Raw genomic sequence first — 27,988 nt, 5'->3', positions numbered from 1 at the left:
AGAGAAACTAGCAGAGGAATCACCCACCTTGCCCACATGTTAGAGATAGAAACCACTGTATGAGGCAGTTTGTTACGCAGCAATACTTAGCCGAAACTACTACCTTGCTCCCGGGGTAATTTCCCATCTCATGGAGCCACAGGGTCTTCTTGCCAACTGCAGTGAGTTGGCAAATGGGAATGATCACTCGCCTCAGTATGTTTTCTGATCCACTCCATCCTGTATTATCATCTCTGTACTGCGAATACCATTTATTCCTTTAAATGCAATGTGTCTTTCAAAACTGACTTGAATTTCCTCACCTTTCAAGTTACCTGCCACTTGGACTCACTTATTTGGAGGAGATACGTAAAGACCCAGCGTAACGCCTATGTGCTCAGTAAAAAGTATCTGCTGGTACTCTTTCCTGCCCGTCGTGTGACCTGACTGCTCTGGGCTTCTAGGGGCTCCCCCTAAACTAGCTCCACGAAATGCCCCCTCCAACCTAGCACATCCGCTCTCCTACCTTCGCCCAGGGGTGGCCGTTATCTCTGTGCTGTCTGTCACGCGGGGAACGCCCATCTGAACTGGGGCCTTATGACTTTCGGTACTTTTATTCGAACGTGGCCTCCGTCCCTGCCTCGAATCTGGTTCCCGCCCTGAAGGACCCTTACTTAGCATCCCTGCGGACTGCCGGGACCCCACGACCCCGCAGGCGGAGAGGCGCAGCGCGATCCCTGCGCGCCCCTCCTGCTCCGCCGCTTCAGGGGCCGGCCCTCAGGGGGCGGGGCAGGGTCGCGCGCAAGGCCTGCCGGTTGCTCGGGGTCGTACGACGTACTTTTCCAGCTCGAGCCCTCGCGAGGACGTGGGCACGACCGGAAGCCGCAGGTGGGTGCAGCGGAAGCGCTTCTAACCGGGATATTGCGGGCCGTGGCGCGTGGGCGGCCGTGGTCCCTGGGTGCGCGCGGGGTCTCTGGCGATAGGCCAGGGCCTGCGGGTCTCCCCCGCCGGTACTGAAGGGTTCTGTGTGCACGCTTTCCCCTCGGCGCTGGGGACGACCTAATTTCGCTGTTAGGAAGGGTCGACCCCGAACACAGGATGGAGGGTAAATACCGTAAAACATGTTGGAGGCTAGCTGTGTGCACGCCCCCTGGGAGCCAAAAGGGCGAAGTAAAACATGCACACGACCGTAATGAGATTCTGAGTAAGTTGTATATTATCAGAGAGGGGGCAAAATAATAGGGTCTTGGCAAGGTCTTATGAAGAGGCTGCGCCTGCCTAGAAAGATAGATGGGATTGTGCTGTTTTCGCTTTCAGTCCAGTGATGGGGAGGCGTGTTTGGCAGTGCAGAGGTAGCGAAGTGTCCAAAGAACATGGAAGATAAGGAAAAACTTTATAAAATTAGTCATTAAAGGGTAAGAGTAGAAAGATTCAAAGTGATTTTTAAGGAACAAAATTTAACCAGACCATCAAAGGCTTGACACTATCCCAACGACTGTGAAATATCCTGAAATACTGTGCATTACTCAGTCGGGGTCTGATCCGCTACTGGAGCATAGAATAAAAAAAGAGGGGCGCACCTGTGCCAGATGAATCCACGCCTCTAGGGGAGAGGGTATCCCAGCTTAAGAGCAGGGGCTCTCCTGAGTTAAGGAAGTGTTTTCCTCAGAGCCCGTTCCGTCAGACATTCAAATCATGTAACTCAGTCCTTTTGTTCTGAGTATGTATTCACCAAGCAAACTTAAGAGTTGGCTTGTCAGTAGTCTTAGAGTGAATAATTGGACAGGCTCATCTGAATATCTGATGGCCTATAGTTCTCTTTGTAAATCAATAAGCTGGCAGTCAGGGAGTTTTGGACATCCCTTTGTTTTCACTTTTTTCACTCTGCGTGATTCTTTCTCATCTTTCGGGGTTCAGTTGAAATGTCACATCCTAGGCCGGGCGCGGTGGCTCAAGCCTGTAATCCCAGCACTTTGGGAGGCCGAGACGGGCGGATCACGAGGTCAGGAGATCGAGACCCTCCTGGCGAACACGGTGAAACCCCGTCTCTACTAAAAAAAATACAAAAAACTAGCCGGGCGAGGTGGCGGCGCCTGTAGTCCCAGCTACTCGGGAGGCTGAGGCAGGAGAATGGCGGGAACCCGGGAGGCGGAGCTTGCAGTGAGCTGAGATCCGGCCACTGCACTCCAGCCTGGGCGACAGAGCCAGACTCCGTCTCAAAAAAAAAAAAAAAAAAAAAGAAATGTCACATCCTCACTGAGGTCTCTTTATTGGTTTATGTGTTCAGGTGGTTAGAACAGCTTCTTGCATCTTTTCTCACATGACGCCTTCTTAATGAGGCTTAGCCTAACAACCCTATTTAAAATTGCAACGTAAGTTTTCTCACATACACATTTCCAATCCTCCGTTTGTCAGCTCTGCCTTTTTTTTTTTTTTAAATAGACCGAATCTCGTTCTGTTGCCCAGCATGGAGTGCAGTGGCACCATCTCGGCCCACTGCAACCTCCACCTCCCGGGTTCAAGCGATTCTCCTGCCTCAGCCTCCCGATTAGCTGGGATTACAGGCGCCCGCCACCACGCCTTGGTTAATTTTTGTATTTTTGGTAGAGACGGGGTTTCACCATGTTGGCCAGGCTGGTCTCAAACTCCTGACCTCAGGTGATCTGTCCACCTCGGCCTCCCAGAGTGCTGGGATTACAGGTGTGAGTCACCTCACCTGGCCATCTACTTTTTTAAATAGCCCTCCTTATCACCTTTATTCATTTAACTCACTGATGAATCCCAAGTGCTAAGAACAATGTCTGTCATGTAATTGATGCGACCTTTGTTGAATTAATCCCTTTGTTGTGTTTCATTCACACTGTATATACAATGCCTGGATGAAGAGAGAGATTTTGAGCACTATTAAAATACCTTCATTGGCTCAATCATGAATTGGATCAATTCTGGAACCCTAACAAGATCACATTTTTGACCAAAGTCAATATCTTGAACTATAATTTATCAAGGTAAATGCCACTTTGACGTGTCTCGGTTAGGACTCCTTGTTCACTTGAGGGAATACATGTTGTATGATAGGAACAGTAAGCACAGAATAGAGGTGGGAAAGGGGGAACCCTGTCATAACAGTCAGTGTTTCATGTTTGCCAAACATGAATGGCTTATACATATTAACACATTTAATTCTCTCAACCATTTTATGACGTCTGAGGCCACTGAAGCAGCTAGAGGTTAAACCACTTCCCTAAAGTCAGTAAGTGGCAGAGCCAGGATTAAAAATTTAAGTCCTTAACTACTTTGCTATCCTTCCACACTCTGCATGTGCAGACAAGAGTAAGAGCCTGAATCTTAGGAAAAGATATTTCACAAGATCTTTGACAATCTCCATATCCACGGACACTATCCAGCTTATTAGTACCCACCACTCCTATCTGTTACTTTCTCCTTTAAGGCTGCCTCCTACCTGAACTCTGGATCCCAATATCATCATTTTCTCAAGGACCTCTCTTCTCCAGTGTTGCCCTGTCTTGACTCTCCTACCAGCAACTAAACATGCTCAGATCTATTGCATCTTAAATCCTCTCCTAACTCCACATTGCTTTCTACCTACTGCCCTAGCTTTTCCACTTCACAACTAGAATACCCTCATTGTATCCACCTTGGGCCTCCTGTTTACTCAGTACATCTGCTTCTTACCAAGATCACTGATAACCTTCTTGATACTGTTTAATAGATCCTTTTCAACCCTTACCTTATTTGCTCAGTCTTTGGCATTTGGCTCTGTTAACCATCTTGTCTCCTTGAAGCTTCCATAGTAGCATATTTAAAATTTTTCTGCCTTTTCTTCTATTCTCAGCTTCCTTTGGGAGCTCTCCCTCCTTCTGTATATCCCTTAAATGTTGCTGCTCTTCAGGCTTATGTCACAGGCCCTTAAATCTTCTTACTGAACCACCTTCCTGTGACCTCAGTTACCATCCATTGAGCTCTGTGCCATTGGCTGCTAGTTCAACACAGTCAAAATGAACCAGTTATCTTAACCCCATACTTCCTGTTCCTATAAAATCTGTCCTAGGAAGTTTCACCTCTTTGCCAGGCCAGAAATCAGGGCATAATATTAATAAAATAGTTAACACATATTGTGTACTTTCTTCAATGCCAGGCGCTTCATATGTATTAGCTCATTAGACTCAACCTGATAATATGAGTCCTGTCGTTATGCACATATTAGATAACAAATCTGAGACACAGAAAAGTAATCTGCCTTAGGTCATTCAGCTGATAAAGGATAGAGTTGGGATTTGAATGAGGACAATCTGGTTTGAGCTTGTAATCATTATATCATAAAGGACATGATCCTTGGCTTCTCTTTCTCTCACCCTAATTTAACCTATTACCAAGTATTGTACATTCTCCATGCTTAAATCTCTAGGCGGTGTCTCTGAAGTATAAATCCAAAGCCCTCATGCCTGTAATCCCAGCGCTTTGGGAGGGCAAGGCAGGAGAACTGCTTGAGCCCAGGAGTTTGAGAGCAGCCTGGACAGCAAAGTGAGACTTCATCTCTACAAAAAAAAAAAAAAAAGGCCAGGCCTGGTGGTACTTGCTGACTAAGGTGGGAGAATTGCTTGAGCCTAGGAGGTCGGGGCTGCAGTGAGCCGTGATCACACCACTGCACTCCAGCCTGGGCAATAAAGTTCAAGCATTTCACGTGGATTTAAGGTTCTTTATAATCTAACGTCTACTTCTCTTGCCTTGTTATTAACCCCCCATTCTTGTATTCCTAAGAACCAGCCAGTAGAATTAAATTATTTGCATGGGTCCTATCTCCTTTTCCACTAAGCCGTTGCACAGTTAGAATTCTTTTCTTTACCCCTTTTATGTCTCAGCTTCAATGTCACATCCACTAATTAGAGCATTAGAGGGCCCTCTAATGTACTTAACACGTATCACAGCATTTAGGACACTATATTTTAATTATTGCCTTACTTGTTTTTTAGTATCTCCCACTAGATTGTGGAGATACTTGTTTCTTGAAGGCAAGGACCAGTTCACCCTTTTTTTTTTTTTTTTTTTTAGACGGAGTCTCGCTCTGTCGCCCAGGCTGGAACACAGTGGCTCGATCTCGGCTCACTGCAAGCTCCGCCTCTCGGGTTCACGCCATTCTCCTGCCTCAGTCTCCAGAGTAGCTGGGACTACAGGTACCTGCCACCGTGCCCGGCTAATTTTTTGTATTTTTAGTAGCGACGGGGTTTCACCGTGTTAGTCAGGATGGTCTCGATCTCCTGACCTCATGATCTGCCTGCCTCGGCCTGCCAAAGTGCTGGGATTACAGGCGTGAGCCACTGTGCCCGGCCAGTTCACCTTCCTAATGTCACTCATATCCATCCCCTTCTCTCTCTCTCTCTCTCCTACCATACTTTAGGCCCTCATTATCTCTAGTGTGGACAACTTTCTTCGTCCGTTAACTGTTCTCCCTGTCCCTAGTCCATCCCGTATTTAATCTATACTCAACCCTACACTGGCAGATTTGTACAATGGCTGAGTTAACACTTCCTGCTTAAAACTTCAGTGGATCTTAGCTGCCTTTAAAAAAGTCCAAATGTCTTAGTTCATTACATGATTTATCTCCTCCCATTTTCTGTCTTCTTATTGCCTTGTACGTAGGAGACACTTCATACATACTTGTTGAATGAATATGGTACTGTATCAAAGTCAGTCTAGCAGAACCAAGAACAAAGAGATTAACCAAAGTAATGCAATCTCGGTTGCGAGGCTTCCTAGGACAGAATAGCCACAGGCTTCAGTGGAACTCGAAGACTAGTACTGTAGCTCTTTCTCCTAGGAGGGAATCCCCAAAACACACCTCACTATTACATGACTCTTTGTCTTTGCATATGCCTGGAATACGCTCCTCGACCTGGCAAACTATCCGATTTGGTGACTCAGTTCAAGTATTCCTTACTCTATTAAACCTCGCCACACCTTTCTAGACAGAATATAAACTGATTCAACTTTTTGTAGGTTAGTTTATAAACTATAACAAGAGTGATGAAAACAGGAAGACTCTTTAATCTAGGAATTGTACTTCTAAGATATTACTTAACTAAAGAATTTGGTTCCAGGTGTGGTGGCCCATGCCTGTAATCCCAGCACTTTGGGAGGCTGAAGTAGGAGAATCACGCAAGCCCAGGAGTTCAAGATCAACCTGGGCAACATAGGGAGACCCCCATCGCTACAAAAAATTTAAAAATTAGCCCGGCATGGTGGCGTGTACCTGTAGTCCCAGCTGCTTCAGAGGCTGAGGTATGGAGATTGCCTGAGCCCAGGAGGTCAAGGCTGCAGTGAGACAATTACAGAGTGACACCCTGTCTTAAACAATGGAAAATTAAACAGTCATTGAAGCTGATGCAAAATAGGCTTAATGGGCTGATGCAGTGGCTCACACCTGTAATCCCAGCACTTTGGGAGGCTGAGGTGGGCAGATCACCTGAGGTCAGGAGTTCAAGACCAGCATGGCCAACATGGTGAAACCCCATGTCTACTAAAAATACAAAATTTAGCTAGGCGTGGTGGCAGGCGCCTGTTATCCTAGCTGAGGCAGGAGAATCGCTTGAACCCAGGAGGCGGAGGTTGTGGTAAGCCAAGATCACACCATGGCATTCCAGCCTGGGTGACAGGGCGAGACTCCATCTCAAAAAAATGTGGGTGGATGGATGGATGGACGGACGGACGGACGGACGGATGGATGGATAGATAGAATGTTGAATGAAATAATAGTGTGGTTACACTTTGGGGGAGGGAAATGTGTGTGCATACACATGCTTAGAAATAAATTGGATTTACACCAAAATGTTCATTGTGATTAGGACTGTCAATGCTTTTATTTTCTTATTCTTGCTTATCTGTATTTTCTCATTTTTCTCGATGAACATTTGTTACTTGTGAATTCAACATAATTTGACTTTAAGATATATTCTAGGTAATGTGGCTGAGTGCAGTGGGTCATGCCTGTAATCCCAGCACTTTGGGAGGCCAAGGTGGGAGGATCGCTTGAGCCCAGGAGTTTGAGACCAGCCTGGGCAACGTGGTGAAATCCTGTCTCTAAGAGGAAGAAAAAAAAAGATATATTACATAATGTATTTGCAGCAGACTTACTGTTTGAAAACTGTGAAATTATTTCAACTGAAATTATTTGAAATTTGTCTTCATTTATTTCTTTTGAATACTGAGTTATAGCATTGCTGAAGACTAATTGTAAAGCTAAAAGCCAAAAGCAACTGCACTGGATAGTTAGAGATAAGTTTGGATTAAATACCCAATAATTGATAGTTAGAAAATATAATTTAATGTTCCTTTTTTTGATGAATTAATTTGTTTGTCTTCCATTTTTAAAAGCATGTTGATCCCATTTTCAATGAAGAATTGCTTCCAGTTACTTTGTAACCGCCAGGTCCCAGCAGCTGGCTTTAAAAAAACGGTAAAAAGTGGGCTGATTTTACAGTCAGTTTCCAATGATGTCTATCAAAATCTGGCTGTGGAAGACTGGATCCATGACCATATGAATCTAGAAGGCAAACCAATTCTATTCTTTTGGCGGAATTCTCCCTCTGTTGTAATTGGTAGACATCAAAATCCTTGGCAGGAATGTAACCTGAATCTAATGAGAGAAGAAGGTATAAAACTGGCGCGGAGAAGAAGCGGAGGAGGAACAGTCTACCATGATATGGGTAATATCAATTTGACTTTCTTTACAACCAAAAAAAAGTATGATAGAATGGAAAATCTGAAATTAATTTTGAGAGCTCTGAAAGCTGTCCAACCCCAGCTAGATGTGCAGGCTACCAAAAGGTTTGACCTTTTACTTGATGGACAGTTTAAAATCTCAGGAACAGCTTCTAAGATTGGCCGGACTACTGCCTATCACCACTGCACTTTATTATGTAGTAGTGACGGGACGTTCTTGTCTTCTTTGCTAAAGAGCCCTTACCAAGGGATCAGGAGCAATGCCACTGCTAGCATACCTTCCTTAGTGAAAAATCTTTTGGAAAAGGATCCCACTCTGACCTGTGAAGTACTAATGAATGCTGTCGCTACAGAGTATGCTGCTTATCATCAAATTGATAATCACATTCACCCAATAAACCCAACGGACGAGACACTGTTTCCTGGCATAAATAGCAAAGCCAGAGAACTACAAACGTGGGAGTGGATATACGGCAAAACTCCAAAGTTTAGTATAAATACTTCCTTTCATGTGTTATATGAACAGTCACACTTGGAAATTAAAGTATTCATAGACATAAAGAATGGAAGAATTGAAATTTGTAATATTGAAGTACCTGATCATTGGTTGCCATTAGAAATACGTGACAAATTAAATTCAAGTCTTATTGGCAGTAAGTTTTGCCCAACTGAAACTACCATGCTAACAAATATATTACTTAGAACATGTCCACAAGACCACAAACTACACAGTAAATGGAATATTCTCTGTGAAAAAATTAAGGGAATAATGTGATTCCAAGTAAATGTCTTAAATAAGTTTCAATTAGAAAATAAAATGTCTCATACTTGCATATTGTATGTCCAAAAACTAATCTCTTTCAGTAACTTCAAAAATAAAAATAATAAAAAACCTAGTCTCTTTCAGTAACTTCTCCCCATCTGAAATTATTTATCACCTATCCCTATCTGTGTATTTTTTCTAACCTCTAGGATCCTTTTTCTTCTCTTTCTTCCTTCATTGATTTTATTTTATTTATTTCATTTATTTATTTTGAGACAGAGTCTCACTCTGTCACCCAGGCTGAAGTGCAGTGGCATGATCTTGGCCCACTGCAACCTTTACCTCCTGAGTCCAAGTGGTTCTCATGCCTCAGCCTCCCGAGTAGAGGGACTACAGGCTTGTGACACCACGCCCAGCTAATTTTTTCTATTTTTAGTAGAGACAGGGTTTCACTGTGTTGGCCAGGCTGGTCTCGAACTCCTGGCCTCAAGTAATCCACCGGCCTCAGCCTCCCAAAGTTCTGGGATTACAAGTGTGAGCCACCGTGCCCTGTCTGTTCATTGATTTTAATACCTGGCATGTATTTATATTTCAACTGCTGCTGCTTTAACTCTCTTGGGGCTATATACAATATTGGACACTCTGACCTCAGAGTGAGTTCTCTGTTTTTCTTCCCTCTCGGAGATATAACCCAGATTTCTTGTCACCTCTCCTCATATCTCAAACTCTAAAATTCTCCCTTTTAGTTATATTATCTTTCTACTCTCCCACTAAAAATCAAGGCTGTTGCACTTTTCTAAGCTCTTAACCCTTCCCTAATCTCCCCTTGCATCATTTCCCTTCTATCCCAGCCTGAAATTTACTTTATGCTGTACTTTCTTACCAGTATTCTCATTTGCTTCTCTCCTTTGACCTTCTACCATAGCTACTTTTTAATTTTGGTCTAAACAATTGATTTTCTATTCTTTTTGGCAGGTGATACTGGGGGGTAAGATCATATAATCATTGAAGATTAGCCCAATTTGATATTTATAATTTTCAACTTACGTATCTTTCTGCTGGTGTCAGATTTAATTCATCTCTGGTTGAGTTCCCCTCATTCTTGAGGGGAATGTTTCCACTCTTCTCAAGCTCAGAATTCCACTACTCTTACCTTGTCACAAACCTTGATTCGTAATTTGGTGAGAGTTGAGACCTTCAGAAATGACCCCGTCCAGCCCCCATGGCCCCTCTCCTCCCCTCTCGCCTCCCTTTCTCTTTCAAGACAGGGTCTTACCCTTGCCCAGGCTGGAGTGCAGTGGCATGCTCATAGGTCCTGGGCTCAAGTGATCCTCTTGCCTCAGGTTCTGGAGTAGCTGGAACCACAGGTGCTGAACACCATGCCCAGCTCCCTCTTTTTTTTAATGAGTTATTTTCTTTTAATATATCTCAGTAGTTCCAGGCCCCATCCTTTTTTTATTTTTAGGAAGAGCCAGCATGGACACAGGGTTTTGCCGACAACTGATTATCTCAGAGTGGGGGTGGGGTGAGTGATTGTATTTTTCAAGGTGTTCTTGGGACAAACATGATTGGCAGTTTAGCAGGTTTAATGGGCAGGTCCTTTTGTTATTTAAAAGCAATATTAAATACCAAGTAAACACAACTTTGAAGAGATGACTCATAAGCATATCGCACTTGTTGCCACATGTGAAAATTATTTTTTGAGAAAGGTTAAAAATCCTGATATGATGTGCTTTGGTGCAGGAATACCATTTGTTTCTCCAGAGAGAGGATATCATCAGGCAAAGGGTGTTAAGGGCTTCGAGTTCCAAACTGGAAATCTGGCCAAGTAACCCCTGAAACCGATGGACTCAAGATGTTTTGCAGTGGTTTCCCCAGAACTTTCTGAATGTTTGAATATGGGCATGAGCGAGGAGTCAGAATGGCATGTATATATATATAGTCTTATTTTTTTGAGACAGAGTCTTATTCTGTCACCTAGGCTGGAGTGCAGAGGTATGATCTCAGTTCACTGCAACCCCTGCCTCCTGGGTTCAAGTGATCCTCCTGCCTCAGCCTCCCAAGTAGTTGTACCACCACACCTGGCTAATTTTTGTATTTTGAGTGGAGACAGGTTTCACTATGTTGGCCAGGCTGTTCTTGAACTCCTGACCTCGGGTGATCTCCCTGCCTCAGCCTCCCAGAGTCCTGAGATTACAGGTGTGAACCACTGCACCTGGCCTTTACTCCTAGATTTCTTATTTGAGATTGGATAGATGGGAGTATACATGGGGAGTATATATGAAAAGTTTGGTTGGGGTGTATTATATGTGAAATGTTTGTGTGCTTCTGAGATGTCATTGGCAGTTGAATAAGAACTCCAAGGAGAAGTCTTGGCTTAATTTATAATTTTGAGGGCTAACCACATATAAATAGTACTTTAAGTCATGAGAATGAATAATTTTGGACTTTTATAATTCATCTAAAGTTTAAATTTTAAACTATTAAAGATTCAGCATCTGAGTCCCCTTATATGTTTGGGGACCTCTCCACCTGGTAGGAGGTAGAGCCTACTTCCTTCTGTGGAAACAAAAGTTTACTATACTCTTTCCTGGCCTTCCTTGAAGCACAGGCGTGGGCACATGACTTAAGCTGTGCCAATCAGATGCAACTGCTCCATACTTTGAATTAGACAGTAGTGATGCAGAACATCTGGAATGATGAGAACCCTTCTCTGGAAGTAGCAACAGGGGCCTGAATTTCTGGGGTCATGAAGGCAGTGAGGCTGGCAGTGGTAGTTTCCATGCCAGTGATGTCAGTGATGTAGGCTACTGCATCCAGCCCTTGCATCAGTGTCAGCAGGGGTGTCATCTGATTAGTTCTGGGTAGTGAATCTAGATGTGATTTTTCACTCCAAAACCTCTATGTCTCAGTCTGTAGCTTAACTACCTACTATTCTTGTCATAAACCCCTTTTTTGCTTATATCAGGTAGGAGCAGTTTTCATTGCTTTTTACTAAGAACACTTACTGTGTAATAAGGGAGAGTGTGAATAAAAAAAAAAAAAGGTTACTACCTATTACCTAGCTTGGGAGAACTTCAGGATTTAAAATATAAGAAGAATGGAGGAAGAAAATACGTTTCATGAAAGTCAACAGTTTCAAGAAGGGAGTAGCCAAGTGGGTCAAGTGCTTCTGAAAGGTCACATGATACAAGAGTTTTGCCCATTGAATATGGTGGTACAGAGATCACTGCTGACCTTAGCAAAAATGGTGTCCGTGGAGTACTTGGGGCGGTAGCCAGACTGAAGTGAGTTAAAGTGAATAGGTGGTGAGGAAATAAGAAAAAAAAAAAAAAACAGAGAGCACTCTTTCTTTTTATTTTATTATTATTTTTTTTTTTTGAGACGGAGTCTCACTCTATCGCCCAGGCTGGAGTGCAGTGGCCGGATCTCAGCTCACTGCAAGCTCCGCCTCCCGGGTTTACGCCATTCTCCTGCCTCAGCCTCCCGAGTAGCTGGGACTACAGGCGCCCGCCACCTCGCCCGGCTAGTTTTTTGTATTTTTTAGTAGAGACGGGGTTTCAACATGTTAGCCGGGATGGTCTTGATCTCCTGACCTCGTGATCCGCCCGTCTCGGCCTCCCAAAGTGCTGGGATTACAGGCTTGAGCCACCGCGCCCGGCCAAGAGCACTCTTTCAAGAAGTTTTTCATGAAGAACGAAAAAATAGGGTGGCATCTGGCTCGAGATGTGTGTACTAATAGGAACAATGCAGTACAGCAGGAGAGACAGCTCTAAGGCCCAAGTCCTTGTGGAGGCTAAAGGAGGTCAGGTCAAGGTCACTGCCAAAAATCTGGCCATCATCCTTATATATTAGGAATACTGACTCTTTATAATTTATAAATTTGATCTCTCATTTTTTTTAACTTAGTTTATGTTTCCTTTTTACTCAAGTTTTGTATATTTACATGACCAAGTCTTTTGCTCTTAACAGTTCGGAGGCTTTCTGTTATACTTGGTTCATTAAGTGGGGTTTTAAAATAGATGTATATACATTTTTCATTAATTAGCTCTGTAATACATTCAGAATTATTTCTTTATATGGTGTCGTCATTATAGAAAAATTTCTTTATGCGGAGTAAGACAGAGGCCTTAATGTTATTTTTTCCAACCATTTGTTGAGTTCTTTCTCCACTAACTTAAAATGTCACCTTTACTATATATTAAATACTCATTCGTATACATTCAGTTTCTCTTTCAAATGTGTTTCTGGACTCTTTTATTCTGTCCCACTGATTTATTTGCCCATGCCTATGCCCATACATTTTTAAGAAAATTATTGTAGCTATGTCTTTATAGCTGGTCAAGCAAGTCTCCTGGTGTTGCTCTTTTGTTATTTAATTTATAAATTAAGTTAGAGAGAACTGACATTAAGTCTTCCCATTCAGGAATACAATTTGTCTTTCTAGTTACCCTAATTTTCTTTTATATCCTTCCATAAAGCTTATAGTTGTTCACATAGTTCTTATGCATTTCCTGATACATTTAAGCTGTACCTGGTAGGCTTCTGGTGCTCTAATTAGATCTTGGGATAGAACTCCAAATATCTAGAATGGATAGCATGTCTGTAGACTCTTTTCTTTAAATATCACTATGTCTTAGCCAGGATTTTTACAGAAGTTGGATAAAAGTTAATTGCACAGGGTTGTGGATTGCTAATTCTCCATAGTAACAGATTGATCTGCTTTAGAAATCAGAATTGTTATTTTAACATGAAGGTAAAGAGGCCTAACACATGTTCTTACCTTAATTAAGAGCTACTCCATTTCTACGTGGCATCAGGTACCAGGCAAGATAAGCTAAGATACTCTGCAGAAAGGAACTTCAGATCAGGCCAACACTTGTTCAAGTGTTTTCCTGAGACCCTGAACTTCCATATGATAAAGCTTAGCAAATTAGTTTGAGTCTAAAATTTTTCAGATTCAGTATTATCAGCACCTGAACCTGAAAACATTAAAAAAAAAAAAAAAAAATCAGCTCAAGCCTGTAATCCCAGCACTTTGGGAGGCCGAGACGGGCGGATCACGAGGTCAGGAGATCAAGACCATCCCGGCTAACATGTTGAAACCCCGTCTCTACTAAAAAATACAAAAAACTAGCCGGGCGAGGTGGCGGGCGCCTGTAGTCCCAGCTACTCGGGAGGCTGAGGCAGGAGAATGGCGTAAACCCGGGAGGCGGAGCTTGCAGTGAGCTGAGATCCGGCCACTGCACTCCAGCCTGGGCGACAGAGCGAGACTCCGTCTCAAAAAAAAAAAATCAGGAACTGTTCTGAAAGCCCTTCCTGGCCTTTTATGCCATCTTGTACCTACCAGCTGTCCCACAAAAGGAAAACATAGTCTCCAAGGCTTGCCCAAGACCACTCTGTCCAACCTTGTTCCCATGTCTCTACCTTTGGTCCTCTACACCATGTAACTCTGTTGAATAGTCCTCAGATGTGACATCTATATGTGCACTCTACAATACTGGACACTGGTACTATAGTTTTCCTCTTACATATGTTAGCTTAGCTGGAGTTTTTTGTTTGTTTGTTTGTTTTGAGATGGAGTTTTACTCTTGTTGCCCAGGCTGGAGTACAATGGCACAATCTCCGCTCACCGCAGCCTCCGCCTCCAGGGTTCAACCAATTCTCCTGCCTCAGCCTCCCGAGTAGCTGGAATTACACGCATGCGCCACCACGGCCAGCTAATTTTGTATTTTTAGTAAAGACAGGGTTTCTCCATGTTGGTCAGGCTGGTCTCAAACTCCTGACTTAGGGGATCCGCCTGCCTCCACCTCCCAAAGTGCTGAGATTACAGGCGTGAGCCACTGTGCCCAGCCAACATGTTCTTTGAGCTGTGGACTACTCACTACCTCTAGCATACAACCCCTCTTCCAGCCTGTTTCCATGGAATCTATTCTGTCTCCAACCACACAACTGGCATCTGGATGAAAACTTACGCAGAACATTGATTCTAAGCTGCAAGGCTTTACAAATGTGCCAGCCAAAGTGAATAAGCTGCAAAATGCATTTGGATAACTGAATGGGTGGATTTGCCTTTATGGAGTTAGGTAATATTGCACAACTGCATGATGGTAAACGTTTACCAAAGACAATTATCTTAATTGTAACAAAATTAACATTTTACTTTCCTGTTTATTAGACCCCAAGCCCATCTTTTTTTTTTTTTTTTTTTTTTTCTCTTTTTTGAGACAGAGTCTGGCTCTGTCACCCAGGCTAGAGTGCAGTGGTGCAATCTCAGCTCACTGCAGCCTCGACCTCCTAAGCTCAAGTGATCCTTTCACCTCAGCCTCCCAAGTAGCTAGGACTATAGGCAGGTGCCACCATGCCCGGCTTTTTTTTTTTTTTTTTTTTGCAGAAACAGGTTGCCCAAGCTCCAAGCTGCATCTGTCTCTTTAAAGGCACTCTAATCCATGGTGTCTTTCCCGCCTGGACTCACAACTCCCACAGGCAAAATTCAGATCTAATCCATCTTCCTAACAGATGCTCATTATTTGTTGACATGCTCCCACAGCCAAGTAACAGAAAAGCTGGTAAAATGTTTAAATTAGCTGTATTACTTGAAAGAAACATGGTAAATCTACTGAGTAATATAGTTACAAAAATATTTAGGATTGTTCCCACAACCGAATGATGGATCCATAAATTAGTAGAAATATAAAAGTTTGTTGTTAAATTCATACATTATAAAAGTGATCTTTTAAAAAAAATCCAATATTCACATAAAATAGACATAATACAAATTAGGCTACTGCCCATCATATATTTTTTGTATGTTTCTTATGAAAAATGTCCACTGTTGTTTCATGACATGGTCTTAAATCAAAATCACAATATCCAAGGGAAAAACGACTCTAAGAAGAGAAGAAAAGAGTATCATTAAAAATGACACAAAAACAGTGCTACACATATACTCATGAGATTATATCCTACCTGTGGTTTCTTAAAATAATCAAGTCCCCTTCCAATCTTAATCATCCATCCATTGTTGAACCTGTTGAAATTAGTATATAGTATTATATTCAAGACATTAAAGTCAGACTATTAATAGAGCTGTAGTGTATTAAGTGTCAGCAAAATTTCCCCCTAACAAAGCAAACCACTTCCTCCAGTGGCTTGAGTTGAATCAAACCTGGGGTTCGTTATGAGCTGTGCCCACAGTGAAAACAGTCATAGACACAATCAATTGATTTGATTATCTGATAGTTTAACCTTGAATTTCAGCTTGTTGATCAAACTTTTTCGTGTTCTGCTAACAAGTGGTGGCAAAGTGTATTCAGGGCAACTGGTGGTGTTTCAAGAGTTCCCCTACCTAGAGATGGGGAATGTGCAGGAGGAGCCCTGGGCCCTGACCTCTGCTTCAACTACAGCAGCTGCATTTTCATCTGTTTTGCATATTTCGTTTGTGATTAAGTTTTTATTAAAACTGAGTGCCCTTGGTATAAACATATAACCACTGTGCTAAACAAAAGGAAGATATCACTGAAATAACCGCATATTCTGTTTTCTTATAGACGCAGCAAATTGTCATGCCTACTAGAATATTTAATAACCCATAAGAAGTAAAGCCACAATAAGTAAATATTAAGTTCACTAGAAAATAAATTATCCTAATATCATAACACTATATATACAGTTGAGTAGACAGAAAAGTATTCTCTTTTTCTCTATGACACAGAATATGTAAATATTACTCCATTAGGAAATATTAAACTCACACACAAAGCACTTGGCTTACTTTGTCCAAAAGTAAGCCAAGTGTTTTTTTTCTTCTCAAAAGTGAAAAATGACTAAATGGAGGTTTTTTTGAATTTTAAATATTTATAAATAAATATTAAATATATGCAATTATATAAAACATTTTTTAAATTTTTTAAGTATATATCGACTGCATAAAAATTAAAACATTATTGTAGACGAACCTAATTTCTCGGTCATGTATTGAAGAAGAGTACTGCACTTCCAACAGCACTCCATGACTCCTGAGTGACTCTTCTATTTCTTGCAGGCCCCTACTTTGCTGCACTTGCTCAGTGCCCTGTTAATTGCAAAAAAACGATTATCTGCCTCAGTTATTATTGTTATCTTAAACTATCCCTAAGCTACACAATCTATATCATAGGTGGATTAAGATGGAAATGTTCTATACTCGTTTCAATGTCTACTATCTCAAAGAAGCAACTAAACAATGGAGGTAGTTTAAAGAGCAATTGTTTTTATCAAAATAATTTTCTTTTCTAATGTGAACATAACTCCATCCTGTCTCCTTAAATGTAGTTTGGAATAGTTTTAGTCATACAGGTGGAGCTGACTTCTTTTGAAATCAATCGTAGAAGTCATAATTATTTAGAAGCATTCCTATTTTAAGTCAAAATCAAGATAGAGATGCCCACTACCACATCATGCTACCAACCCCCAGATACAATAATTGGTAAAGCAACAAAATTGTCCATAGTGCAGACAGTGTGATTGCCTCCTAGAATATCCAAGAGACTAAACTAACAAACTATTTGAATAAGCGCATTTAGCAAAGTGGCCAAATACAAAATCAGCATCCTAATATCAGTAACATTTTTTCATGACATGCTATGCATTCTGTTAGATAATAAGTTAATTCCCAAGGAAATAAATCTAGCTGAAGCACTGCATCTGTGTTTTCCTTGACGGGACTACATCTTATAACTGAATAAAGTTAATAAATTAAGAAAGAGTAAGTGCTTTCAGGTACCTACTTCATCCAGAGAGGTGAGAAGGTGAATAGTTTTTACTTTACATGGTCTCTTAATAAGCATCTCACAAAATCGAAGAAAGTTATACAGCTAAAAGACATTAGAATGGATTATTACTAACTTAGTGCATTGAATATAGTATTTCATTATATTTTAGTATGTTCACATACCTGATGAGTATGTCTAATATAAGGATCTTCTATCCAAACTTCTGTAACTGTCTCATTAAGATATTCGCGAAAAAGTGACTCATAACTGAAACCTGTTGCATTCTCTTCTATTTTAATTTGCTTGTGATATTTTCCATCTATAAAACACAGGCTTCAAGAGTAAAACCAGTGACCATTTTTTTTAAACATTTTATATTTTATATATAGTGATTAATCTGCATCAGATACACATTAATTTTTTTCACGTATTCATTCAGCAAATACTTATTGAATGCCTACTAAATATCATACACATTGCAGGATGTTACGCACACAAACGTATTTAAGGCAAACCATTACATTAGTGATTTCTGCCTTCACAGAGGCTAGGCAAGGGGGAAAATCCAGAGGTTTCCTGGAACAGGTCCTTGAGCCGGATCCTATAGACCAGGCAGTTTGTTGAAGGGAGTAGTGTATGTATAAAGGTATCCAATAACTTCCTGTCACCATAGGTAGCACCACATACTATAACTCAGTGGCTCTCTGGTCCTTCTCTTCAGACTTGTCTTTTTATGTCTTGTAATCTAATAACTAAAGTGAGTATTAAACATGAATGCAGGGCAGGGCGCGGTGGCTCACGCCTATAACCCCAGCATTTTGGGAAGCCGAGGTAGGTAGATCATTTGAGGTCAGGAGTTCGAGACCAGCCTGGCCAACATGGTGAAACCCCACCTCTACTAAAAATATAAAAAGTAGCCAGGCATGATGTCAGGCGCCTGTAGTCCCAACTACTTGGGAGGCTGAGGCAGGAGAATCACTTGAACACAGGAGGTGGAGGTTACAGTGAGCTGAGATCACACCACTGCACTCCAGCCTAGGCAACAGAGCAAGACTCTGCCTGAAAAAAAAAGAAAAAAGAAAAAACATGAATACAGTATAATATGGAGTTCGAAGTCTTTCTTGGCACGTGTAGAGTTTTAAACAGAAATTTACAGTACTTAATAACCCAAGCTAAAGACTGGGATGTCACAGGATCAATAAGATAGATCTACTGCTTTTGTTAATTCAAAATGAACAGTGAAAAGTTATCAGAAACCTTTAAGGTTTTAAAAAATACAACCCCTGGCTGGGCGCAGTGGCTCACACTTGTAAACTCAGCACTTTGGGAGGCCGAGGTGGGAGGATCACCTGAGGTCAGGAGTTAGAGACCAGCCTGACCAATATGGCAAAACCTCGATTCTACTAAAAATACAAAAATGAGCCAGGCATGGTGGCGGGTGCCTGTAGTCTCAGCTACTCAGGAGGCTGAGACAGGAGAATTGCTTGAACCCAGGAGGCAGAGGTTGCAATGAGCCAAGGTCGTGCCACTGCACTCCAGCCGGGCGACAGAGCAAGACTCCGTCTCAGAAAAAAAAAAAAGACCCCTAATGCTAGTCCCTAAATTATACGTTATATGGTAGCCCCTAAATTATACTTTACACTTTGTTTAAAAAATCAGTAGTTTGGATTCTGTTCCAAATATTTCCACAGAGATAATGTTGGCAACTATGCCTCGTTTTTTAAGCCAAGATAGCCACAGAGAGGTTAATTTAATGCCATGTACTCAAAACCACAATGCTGAAGGTACTATATTTCATCAATGTTTTGGAGTAAAATTTCATTCTAAATTTCAAATCGGGGTGAAGGAAACACAATTTTATTCGTACTGAACAAAGGAGCTCAGTGGGGGATCCCCAGGGTATGTACTGGTACAGAATAGCAGGAAGAGATGGGGAAAGGGGTGTAGAAAGTATAGAAAGGAAGAAAAGCTGGGGCCTGGGGGCACTGGCTTTTCAGGGCAGCAGTACCTTTGGCTATAGAAAGCAGCAAGTATGCACTCAGGTAAGGGTGGATATGGCCATTTACAGACATTTGTAAACTGGATGCTTAGGAGCAGGGAACTAATAATCAATAGGGAACAATACCTACCTGACCTCTAATCATTAGGAATGCTTAACTCCTGAGGTGTTTTGATTCACAACAAAATCTGAGGGAAATCCCAGGAGTTTCTTTAGCTTCTTTCATGATTTTGGTCATTTCATAAAGGGAAATATAAATAAAATACAATTTACATTCAGTATTCCTCTGTAGTATTTCTTAACATAGGGTCCACACATAAGCTTCATAGGGATTTGTGAACCCCTTAAAAATGGCACGTAACGTTCTCCAGTATGTATAGCTTTCATCGGATGTTCAAAGGTCAAAGGGATGTCTGACATTCCCACCCCCAACTAAAAAAAAAAAAAAAAACAATTAAGAACAACTCCTATATGGGAGTGGAAATGCAGATTAAATCCTGTAAGCTCCCAGGGACAATTGGTCCAGACCACACAGAGCTCCAAAGGGCAGGAGCCAGAAACACTGGGTGAATGGACGATCTAGTCGTTTATGGATATGTTTTCTAAAACAGCCTCTTTACCTTCTTTTTCTTGCTCCAAGTACTTCTTTATGTTTTCCGCTCTGTCCATGTATTTGGAAATTTTTTCTCTGAGATTACATCTCTTAGTATTATCTTTGGTACCTACAAATTTAAAAACATATATCTTAGCAAGTATCAAAACAATTTTTCTATTTAATTTGGGCATTGTTTTCAGTTTCTCAAGTTTTCTACAAATATCCTATCCTTTAGTATGATTTGCCTTAGTCCTCAAATACACACGATAAGCTCAAATTTGGCTTGAACATCCAAGACCTTCATATTTACACAAAGCATGTGATGCAGCTTGGTTTGGGAGTGGGAACGCTTGACACTATGTCTCATCTCTGGGACACCAAATCTGGTGGGATGAAAGGTGGCTCATTACATGTCAAACTTATGTCTGAGCACTATTTTATCCTAATTACCCACAAGTTTGAAGTTTTTGCATAATTAAAAGATAGCAAAAAAAATATTTATCTTCCACAAAACCAGCTACTCTTCTAGACCTCCCCATTATATAATGCACATTTTTCCAGCTACCACAAAAATGTTATTTTTGAATATACATGATCATAAAGTTTTACTCCAAGCACCCATTCTCCCAAATCAGTCAACAAATCACTTCTTGTTCCTTCCCTTCTTTCCTTTCAACATCGCTTATATTTTCCATAATAATTTCATTTTTTGTTTATTTTGAGACGGAGTCTCGTTCTGTCGCCCAGGCTGCAGTGCAGTGGCACGACCTCGGCTGTCTGCAGCCTCCACCTCCCGGTTCAAGCAATTCTCCTCTTAGCCTCCTGAGTAGCTGGGACTACAAGCACCCACCACCATGCCTGTCTAGTTTTTGTATTTTTAGTAGAGATGGGGTTTCACCATGTTTTGGTCAGCCTGGTTCCTGACCTCAGGTGATCCGCCCGCCTCGGCCTCCTAAAGTGCTGGGATTACAGGCGTGAGCCACAGTGCCCAGCCAATAATTTCATTTTAATCTCTCATTTTAAAAAACATTGAGTTAATTTTATATTTACAGAAAAGTTGCAAAAATGGTACAGATACCTCCTTCACCTGGATTCTCCTAATGTTAACATATTACAAGCCATACTACAAATATCAGAGCTAGGAAATTAACGCTGAAACAATCCTATGAACTCATCTACAAACCTTATTTGAATTTCACCAATTTTTCCACTAATGAAAGTGTTTTCTGGTCTGGATCCCATATTGCATTTAGTTATGTGTCCTTAGTCTCCTCCAATCTGTGTTAGTTCCTTAATCTTCCTCTGCCTTCTATGACCTTGACATTTAGGAATAATATTGGTCAGTTCTTTTTGCAGAATGTCTCTCGTTTTGGATGGTCTGATGTTTTCTCATGATTAGACTTGGTTTATGCATTTTTTGGCAAGAAAATCACAGAAGTGATGTACCTTGCTCAGTGGGTACGTGATGTTTATGTGTCTTACTACTGGTGATATTAACTTTGACCACTTGGTAAAGGTAATGATCAAATCAGGGTAATTAGCATATGTGTCATCTCAAATATTTAGTTTCTTTGTGGTAAGAACCTTGAAAATCCTTCATTCTAGCTATGTTGAAACATACAACACATTATTAACTATAGTCACCCTATTGTGTAATAACACACCGGAATTTATTCCTCTTATTTAACTGTTTTTTTTTGTTTTTTTTTTTTTAAGAGAGACAGGGTTTCACCATGTTGGCCAGGCTGGTCTCGAACTCCTGACCTCAAGTGATCTGCCCACCTCGGCCTCCCAAAGTACTGGGATTATAAGCATGAGCCACTGTGCCTGGCATCTAACTGTAATTTTGTACCCTTTGACCAACCTCTCCCCATTCCTCCTACCCCCTGCCCTTCCCAGCTTCTGGTAACCACTATTCTACTCTCAACTTCTCTATCAACTTTTTCAGATTCCACATATGAGTGAGATCATGTGGTATTTGTCTTTCTGTGTCTGGCTAATTTCACTTAATTTCCTACAAGTTTTGTCCATGTCACAAATGACAGGATTTCAATTTTTATGGCTGAACAGTACTCCACTGTATATATGTACCACATTTTCTTTATCTATTCATCTGCTGATAGACACTTGGATTGATTCCCTATCTTGGCTGTTATGAATAGTGCTACAGTAAGCATGGGAGTACAAATACCTCTTCAATGTCATGATTTCATTTCCTTTGGATATATACCCAGTAATGGGATTGATGGATCATATGGTAGTTCTCTTTTTAATTTTTTGAGGAATCTCCATACTGTTTTCTATAATGGCTATACTCACCTCTTATTTTGATTCCAGCAGGAGCTCCTTAATTGGTCTGCTTAACTTCAGTCTCTACAGGTTAATATCTACTTTACATCCTTGCCATATTCAGTCCTTTATTCAAGAAATATTTATTGAGAACTAACGACATGCCAGGCACTGTTCTAAGTGCTGTGGATACACCAGTTAATACAACAGACACAATTCTCCTCTATTGTTTAAGCAGGAAGAAAGAGAACAATAAAAATAAGTTGGTAAAACATGTATATTAGACTGAGGTAAGTGCTATCAAATAAAATAATGGAGGACAGGGAGTACTGGGATGGGGTTATAATTTTACACTGGAGGTCTGGGAAAGCCTCACAAAGAAGGTGATATTTGTGTAAAGGCCTGGAATAGGAGAGAGTGTGCCATGCAAATAAGTATCTGTGAGAAAAGAGCACATTCCTGAAAGAGACAAGCCCTGAAATGCAACTCCAATTATGTTACTCCTTTGTAAAAACCTTAAATGGTTTCTCCTTGCCTGTGGAATGAGTTAAAATCTCCTGGTAGTCAAGGCATTCACAATGTGATCGAAGCCCCTATCGACCTTTAAACTTTACTTCTCACTCTTCCTCTTCAGACACGTGCTCAACCAAACTACTTATTTGGTAAGACAGCACAGGAATTTGAAGACTCTTAGATGAATTTCTGACTTCTGAAATTTTTTCCTCCAAAGCCCCAGTCAAACTCCACCTCTACCTTTCCACCCTCCCATGACCTTTAACTGTTGAAATCCTCATTGTGCCTATCTATAGATATCTCTCTCCTGGCACTTATTGCCTGTATTAGCGCTATTTGCATTTTGGTCTTAACCCATCTATGTCATGTTACATGTAACCTCTACTGGATCAATGAAGCACACTAGAGAAGAACTGTGATTCTCCTGCTTCAGATTCCTGGTGCAGCCAAAACTTGAACAGTGTTCCGCCTGACCAACACAGTACACCATCTCTCTTCTGGGATTCAGTATACACAGGCCCTGGGCTCTGACTGTGACTCTACCACCTCCTAGTGGCAGAACTTGAAAGCGAACAATATTTTTTATGCTGTAAAGCGAGAACACCATCAACTCCTACTTGATAAGGCAATTGGTACGGATGAAACGGGATCATACTTTTAATGTTCTCTGCGATGCCTGGCACTCAGCATTGAAACGTGATAGCTACCCCTATTGCTGTTGCCACTGTCATCATTATCATCAGATAATGCCCCAGGCAAGGTAGAGTTTATAGTTTTGACCAAAGCACCAAACTATGAAGGGCTTCCCTCTGCTGCCTCAAAGCTTCAGTAACACTTTAATTATAAGAAGCTTAAACTAGAAAGCACAGAGGGAGCTTAGTCCAGACTGGCAGTGTCAATAGGTTGGGGAGCAGGAGTTGATCTTATCAATTTAATACATAAATATTGAGTGTCTGCTGTGAGCCAGGGTTGTGCTGGGTGTTAAGGAATATTTGGGTATTTCTCAACATTGAATAACTAAGTAATAGGAAAAGTCTCACTGTCCCCTCCACAGCCCTGGGCATTTCTCACACCGAACTTCATCCGTTTAAGAAAACCTTTTCTTCTTCTGCCGCTACATAATTTTACTTTGGCTTGCTTTAAATGAAAATGTTTAAACAGAAAATTAAAAACAATCATATAATAAACACCCTTATTACCCATCACCTAGATTTTTAAAATTAGCATTTTTGCTCAAATAGAGCTTCGATTTTTAAAAAAATTTGCTTAAGGAAAATTAACTAAAGACATCATAGCATCTCTTTCTAAAACACTTTGGTCTGCATCCCTAAAAATTTAGGATAGTTTTCGGGAAAAAAAAATCATATTGCCTAAGAAAATAATTTTAATGTCACCCAATCTATATTCAAACTTTTCTAATAGATCCAAAAATGTCTTTCAAAGTTCGTACAAACCCAGGTCCTATCAAAGCTTATATATTACACTGGGTTCTATCTCTTAAGTCTTTTAAAATCTAGACTAGTAGCCTCCCCACCTTTTCTAGATGACATCAATCTACTAAGATCTAAAGGAAAGCGGCCCAGTTGTCCTGTAGAATATCCCACCTTCTGTATTTAACTGCTGCTTCGTGGTGCGGAATAATCGTTTTTAACTCATTCACTTCACCCCAGACACAGCAGGAACCAGCCCCTTTTCCTCAGGTCCTCCCCGCCTTGCCTCATTGCTCACCTTTCAGAACCTGCAGGAGCAGATCAATCCCCTCTTGGTAACACACGAGAGCCTGCGGATACCGCGACTCCGAATCTAGTTCTACCGCCCGCTTGAGCACAGTGGCTGCAGCTGTGCTCTGAGGATCCTGCCCCAGCCCGGACTTCGCCATAATTCCGGGAATTCTCCTCCACCTCAACCCAGGCTGAAGTTAAGCCGACCTGCCGCGCTTCCGGGAAGTGGTCATGTGACACCCAGGCGCCTGCGCTCTCTTTCTAGGGACTTGCCTGAGGGGGAGGGATTTCGTCGGAACAAAAATGCCCTAGTTTACAGGTCGCACTCACTGCGACGGCAGGCTTTGAGTGTAGCACTTGGTAGCTCTTCCTCTGTTCTGCTTCCCTTCGGTGGAAAAGTTCAGGCTGAACGTTTAGCGGGTGCTGGTGAGTGGGGAATTAGTGGCCGAGAGTGCGGCATTCTTCGCAAGGTGTATCCGGGAGCACTCTGCAGATCCTAATTGATTTTCCCTATTGCGTTCTGAGTTGGCAGGTTACGGCAGCCTAAATGGGTCTGCGCCAGATCCCGTCACATTGGCTCCCTTAAGGCCATTGGCCTGCAGGATCCCCCCGTTTCCCAATTCGCGGGATCCAGGGCCACGCGGTTTTTTGGGCCCAGACTCGGGAGCTCAAGAACGGAGCCGCCGAGGCTGGACAGCTTGGGAAAGGGAACCCAAGCAGCATTTTCTGTGCTTTATTGATAATTTAGGGTTGCCATTGGGGATGAGGGTTGCTTTTTTTTTTCTTTTTGTAATGAAGATAGAAAATTGTCTTTGTTTTTGTATTGCTTCATTTTGTAATGCAAACATGCCAGAGTTGGCAGTTAGAATATTTGCCATTGTATTAAAATTGTGATTTGTTACCATTTTGATCGAGACCTACCAAAAGCTGTTTGTTCTGCCCTTTTGCCAGGAGGCGGTAATGAGGGCTGCCTACTGCTTGTTAGACACTAGGAGTTCTGAGAAGAGACACGCTTCCAGCCTTCAGAGATCTCTGGTATCTCTGCAAGAGTGATTCTATGTTTTACATTTCAGAAGTGTTTTTCTCCCTTTAATAATTATATACATTGACGGTTTAGAAAAAGAAATCGCTTTTTAGCGTTCCTGTTGCATGCATGGTCATTGTAAAAAGACAACTATCGGTCGGTGTGGGGGAGGAAAAACACCTTTTTTCATACCCCCAGGCGTATATTAACGCTTTTCTGACAACCTTCCAGAATTTTTCTGTAAATAGACACGTTCACATTTAAAAAAAATAGAAATGGGATCATACTTCTGTGATGCCTGGTATTTTCCTGTTTTACAGTAGGAGACAGTAACTTTTACTTTATTAAAACGTATTCCTTGCCAGGCGAGGTGGCTCCTGCCTGTAATCTCAGCACTTTTGGAGGCCGAGGCGGGAGGACCGAGGTCAGGAGATCGAGACCATCCTGGCTAACACGGTGAAACCCCGTCTCTACTAAAAATACAAAAAATTAGCCGGGCGTGGTGGCGGGGGCCTGTAGTCCCAGCTACTTGGGAGGCTGAGGCAGGAGAATGGCATGAACCCGGGAGGCGGAGCTTGCAGTGAGCCGAGATGGCGCCACTGCACTCCAGCCTGGGCTACAGAGCGAGACTCCGTCTCAAAAAAATAAAATAAAATAAACGTATTCCTTGAGTCAAACGTGGTGACACCTAGCTCCAATTACTGGGAAAATTGAGGATTGCTTGAGGCTGAGTTCAATACCAGGAACTTAGCGAGACTCTAAAATTTGTAACTTATGACTATCACACCTTCAGTAGTCTGTAAATATTTAAATTTCAGTTATTCTGCAAAAAAAAAATATTATGTGCCTGCTGTATGGCAGATACCACTTTACATAGATGCTTGGGATACTTCTGTGAATATAACAGACCCAAAACAACAAAATCTAAAAACCCCTTTCCTATGGAATTAGCATGGTATTGAATAGACATGCACCAAACAACAAACCTAACAGATAATTAAGTTACGTTAGAAGATACCCACAATAGAAAGAAAAGAGAGGAATTGGAAGTGTTGACAGTTGAGGTATGGGTGAAAATGTCAAATGATGTAATCTGGGTAGACCTCATTGAAAAGGTGAGATTTGAGCCAAAAATTTAAAAAGATAAGGAAATGAGCCATGTAAGTATCAGAATCATTCCAGGAGAGGGAATAGTCAAAGGGAGCATGCCTACTTGACTAGTTCTAGATCAAACAAGGGGGGCAGCATGTCTAGTGATTGAGCAAGAGGGTAATTGGAGATTGAGTCCTGGAGGTGGGGAAGGTTGGCAGTGGTGTACTACAAAGACATGAGGGTGAGGATTAAGAAATAGAGCCGGGCGTGGTGGCCCACGCTTGTAACCCCAGCACTTTGGGAGGCCAGGCGGGCGAATCACCTGAGGTCAGGAGTTCGAGACCAGCCTAGCCAACATGGCGAAACCCATGTCCACTAAAAATACAAAAATTAGCCCGAGGTGGTGGCGCGTACCTGTAATCCCAGCTACTCAGCAGGCCGAGGCAGGAGAATCCGTTGAACCCAGGAGGCAGAGGTTACAGTGAGCCAAAATTGGGCCACTGCACTGCAGCCTGGGCTACAAAGCAAGACTCCGTCTCAAAAAAAAAAAAGAATTTGGTTTTCACTGTGATCGAAATGGACAAGCATTGGAGGTTTTAATTTTTTCATAAACTTTATTTTTGAATAGTTTTAGATTTTCAAAGAAGTTGTGAAGATGGTACAGACTTCCTATATATGCTACGCTGTTTCCCCTTACATGTTTGGTATACCTGTGTACAATTGATGAACCAATATAGATATGTTATTAAAGTCCATACTTTATTTAGATTTACTTAGTTTTTGCCAAATGTCCTTTTACTATTCCAGGATACCACATTACATTTAATGGTCATGACTTCTTCCTTAGGCTCCTCTTAACTGTGACAGTTTCTCAGACTTTCCTTGTTTTTGATGTCATTGACAGTTTTGAGGCAGTTAGGTATTTGGGAAGATACTGGTCAGGTATTTTGTATGGTGTCCCTCAATTGGACTCTGATGTTTTTCTGTTAGAGTAGGGTTATGAGTTTTTGGAGGGACGACCATAGAGATAAAGGGCCCTTCTCATTCCTTCATACCAAAGGTGCCTGCCATCAATTTGGCTTTTATCAGTGTTGATTTTTTTTTTTTTTTTTTTTTTTTTTTTTTTTTGCGACGGAGTCTCGCTCTGTCGCCCGGGCTGGAGTGCAGTGGCCAGATCTCAGCTCACTGCAAGCTCCGCCTCCCGGGTTTACGCCATTCTCCTGCCTCAGCCTCCCGAGTAGCTGGGACTACAGACGCCCGCCACCTCGCCCGGCTAGCTTTTTCTATTTTTTTTAGTAGAGACGGGATTTCACCGTGTTAGCCAGGATGGTCTCGATCTCCTGACCTCGTGATCCGCCCATCTCGGCCTCCCAAAGTGCTGGGATTACAGGCTTGAGCCACCGTGCCCGGCCAGTGTTGATATTAATTAACCTTAATCACTTGGCTGAGAAAGTCTTTGTCAGCTTTCTCTGATGTTATTTTTCCCCTTTCCTGTCCTGTACTCTTTGGGAGCAAGTCAT

General features: G+C 41.8%; 3 protein-coding genes across 9 annotated transcripts in view; 2 read left to right on the top strand and 1 right to left on the bottom strand.

Moving 5' to 3' along the window:
* The first annotated feature begins 779 nt into the window (after positions 1–779).
* LIPT1 (lipoyltransferase 1) lies at positions 780–8,563 on the top strand. The gene is made up of 2 exons (XM_010386777.2): positions 780–867; positions 7,372–8,563. Exon 2 carries the CDS (start codon positions 7,373–7,375, stop codon positions 8,492–8,494), a length of 1,122 nt encoding a protein of 373 aa, XP_010385079.1. The 5' UTR covers positions 780–867; position 7,372; the 3' UTR covers positions 8,495–8,563.
* On the bottom strand, positions 6,840–24,656 carry MITD1 (microtubule interacting and trafficking domain containing 1). Of its 6 annotated transcripts, XR_004054212.1 has the most exons (8): positions 24,360–24,555; positions 19,855–19,956; positions 19,365–19,453; positions 17,418–17,554; positions 17,251–17,337; positions 16,441–16,556; positions 15,452–15,512; positions 14,857–15,372 (listed from the first exon to the last, which is right to left on the bottom strand). XR_004054212.1 is itself a non-coding variant. In XM_030920569.1 (7 exons), exons 1-7 carry the CDS (start codon positions 24,508–24,510, stop codon positions 6,979–6,981), a joined length of 753 nt encoding a protein of 250 aa, XP_030776429.1. In that variant the 5' UTR covers positions 24,511–24,656; the 3' UTR covers positions 6,842–6,978. The 6 variants fall into 6 exon arrangements, 4 of the variants coding, with proteins under 4 accessions (XP_030776431.1, XP_030776429.1, XP_010385077.1 ...); XM_030920569.1 differs by lacking the exons at positions 14,857–15,372; positions 19,365–19,453 and adding an exon at positions 6,842–7,077 and having other exon boundaries at positions 24,360–24,656; XR_004054211.1 differs by having other exon boundaries at positions 14,857–15,512.
* The window catches only part of MRPL30 (mitochondrial ribosomal protein L30), a 19,099-nt gene continuing 15,723 nt past the window's right edge, over positions 24,613–27,988 (top strand). The window contains exon 1 of one of the 2 annotated variants that reach the window (XM_010386773.2): positions 24,613–24,778. The gene's annotated coding sequence lies outside the window, so the exon portion shown is untranslated. The remainder of the gene's footprint in view (positions 24,779–27,988) is intronic. The other variant, XM_030920573.1, reaches the window with a different exon arrangement.

The sequence above is a fragment of the Rhinopithecus roxellana genome, chromosome 17 (genome assembly GCF_007565055.1).
Source record: "Rhinopithecus roxellana isolate Shanxi Qingling chromosome 17, ASM756505v1, whole genome shotgun sequence".
Classification (NCBI taxonomy): Eukaryota; Metazoa; Chordata; class Mammalia; order Primates; family Cercopithecidae; genus Rhinopithecus; species Rhinopithecus roxellana.
This window is presented reverse-complemented; position numbering and strand designations above follow the sequence as displayed.

Bases quoted from the DNA above. Each gene is read 5' to 3' on its own strand.
- LIPT1 (XM_010386777.2), top strand. From the start codon at position 7,373: ATGTTGATCCCATTTTCAATGAAGAATTGCTTCCAGTTACTTTGTAAC.
- MITD1 (XM_030920569.1), bottom strand. From the start codon at position 24,510: ATGGCGAAGTCCGGGCTGGGGCAGGATCCTCAGAGCACAGCTGCAGCC. The intron at 19,957-24,359 runs GTGAGCAATGAG...TTAAATTTGTAG, and splicing joins GCTCCTGCAGGTTCTGAAAG to GTACCAAAGATAATACTAAG. The intron at 16,557-17,250 runs GTAGGTACCTGA...TGCAATTAACAG, and splicing joins TTCTCACCTCTCTGGATGAA to GGCACTGAGCAAGTGCAGCA.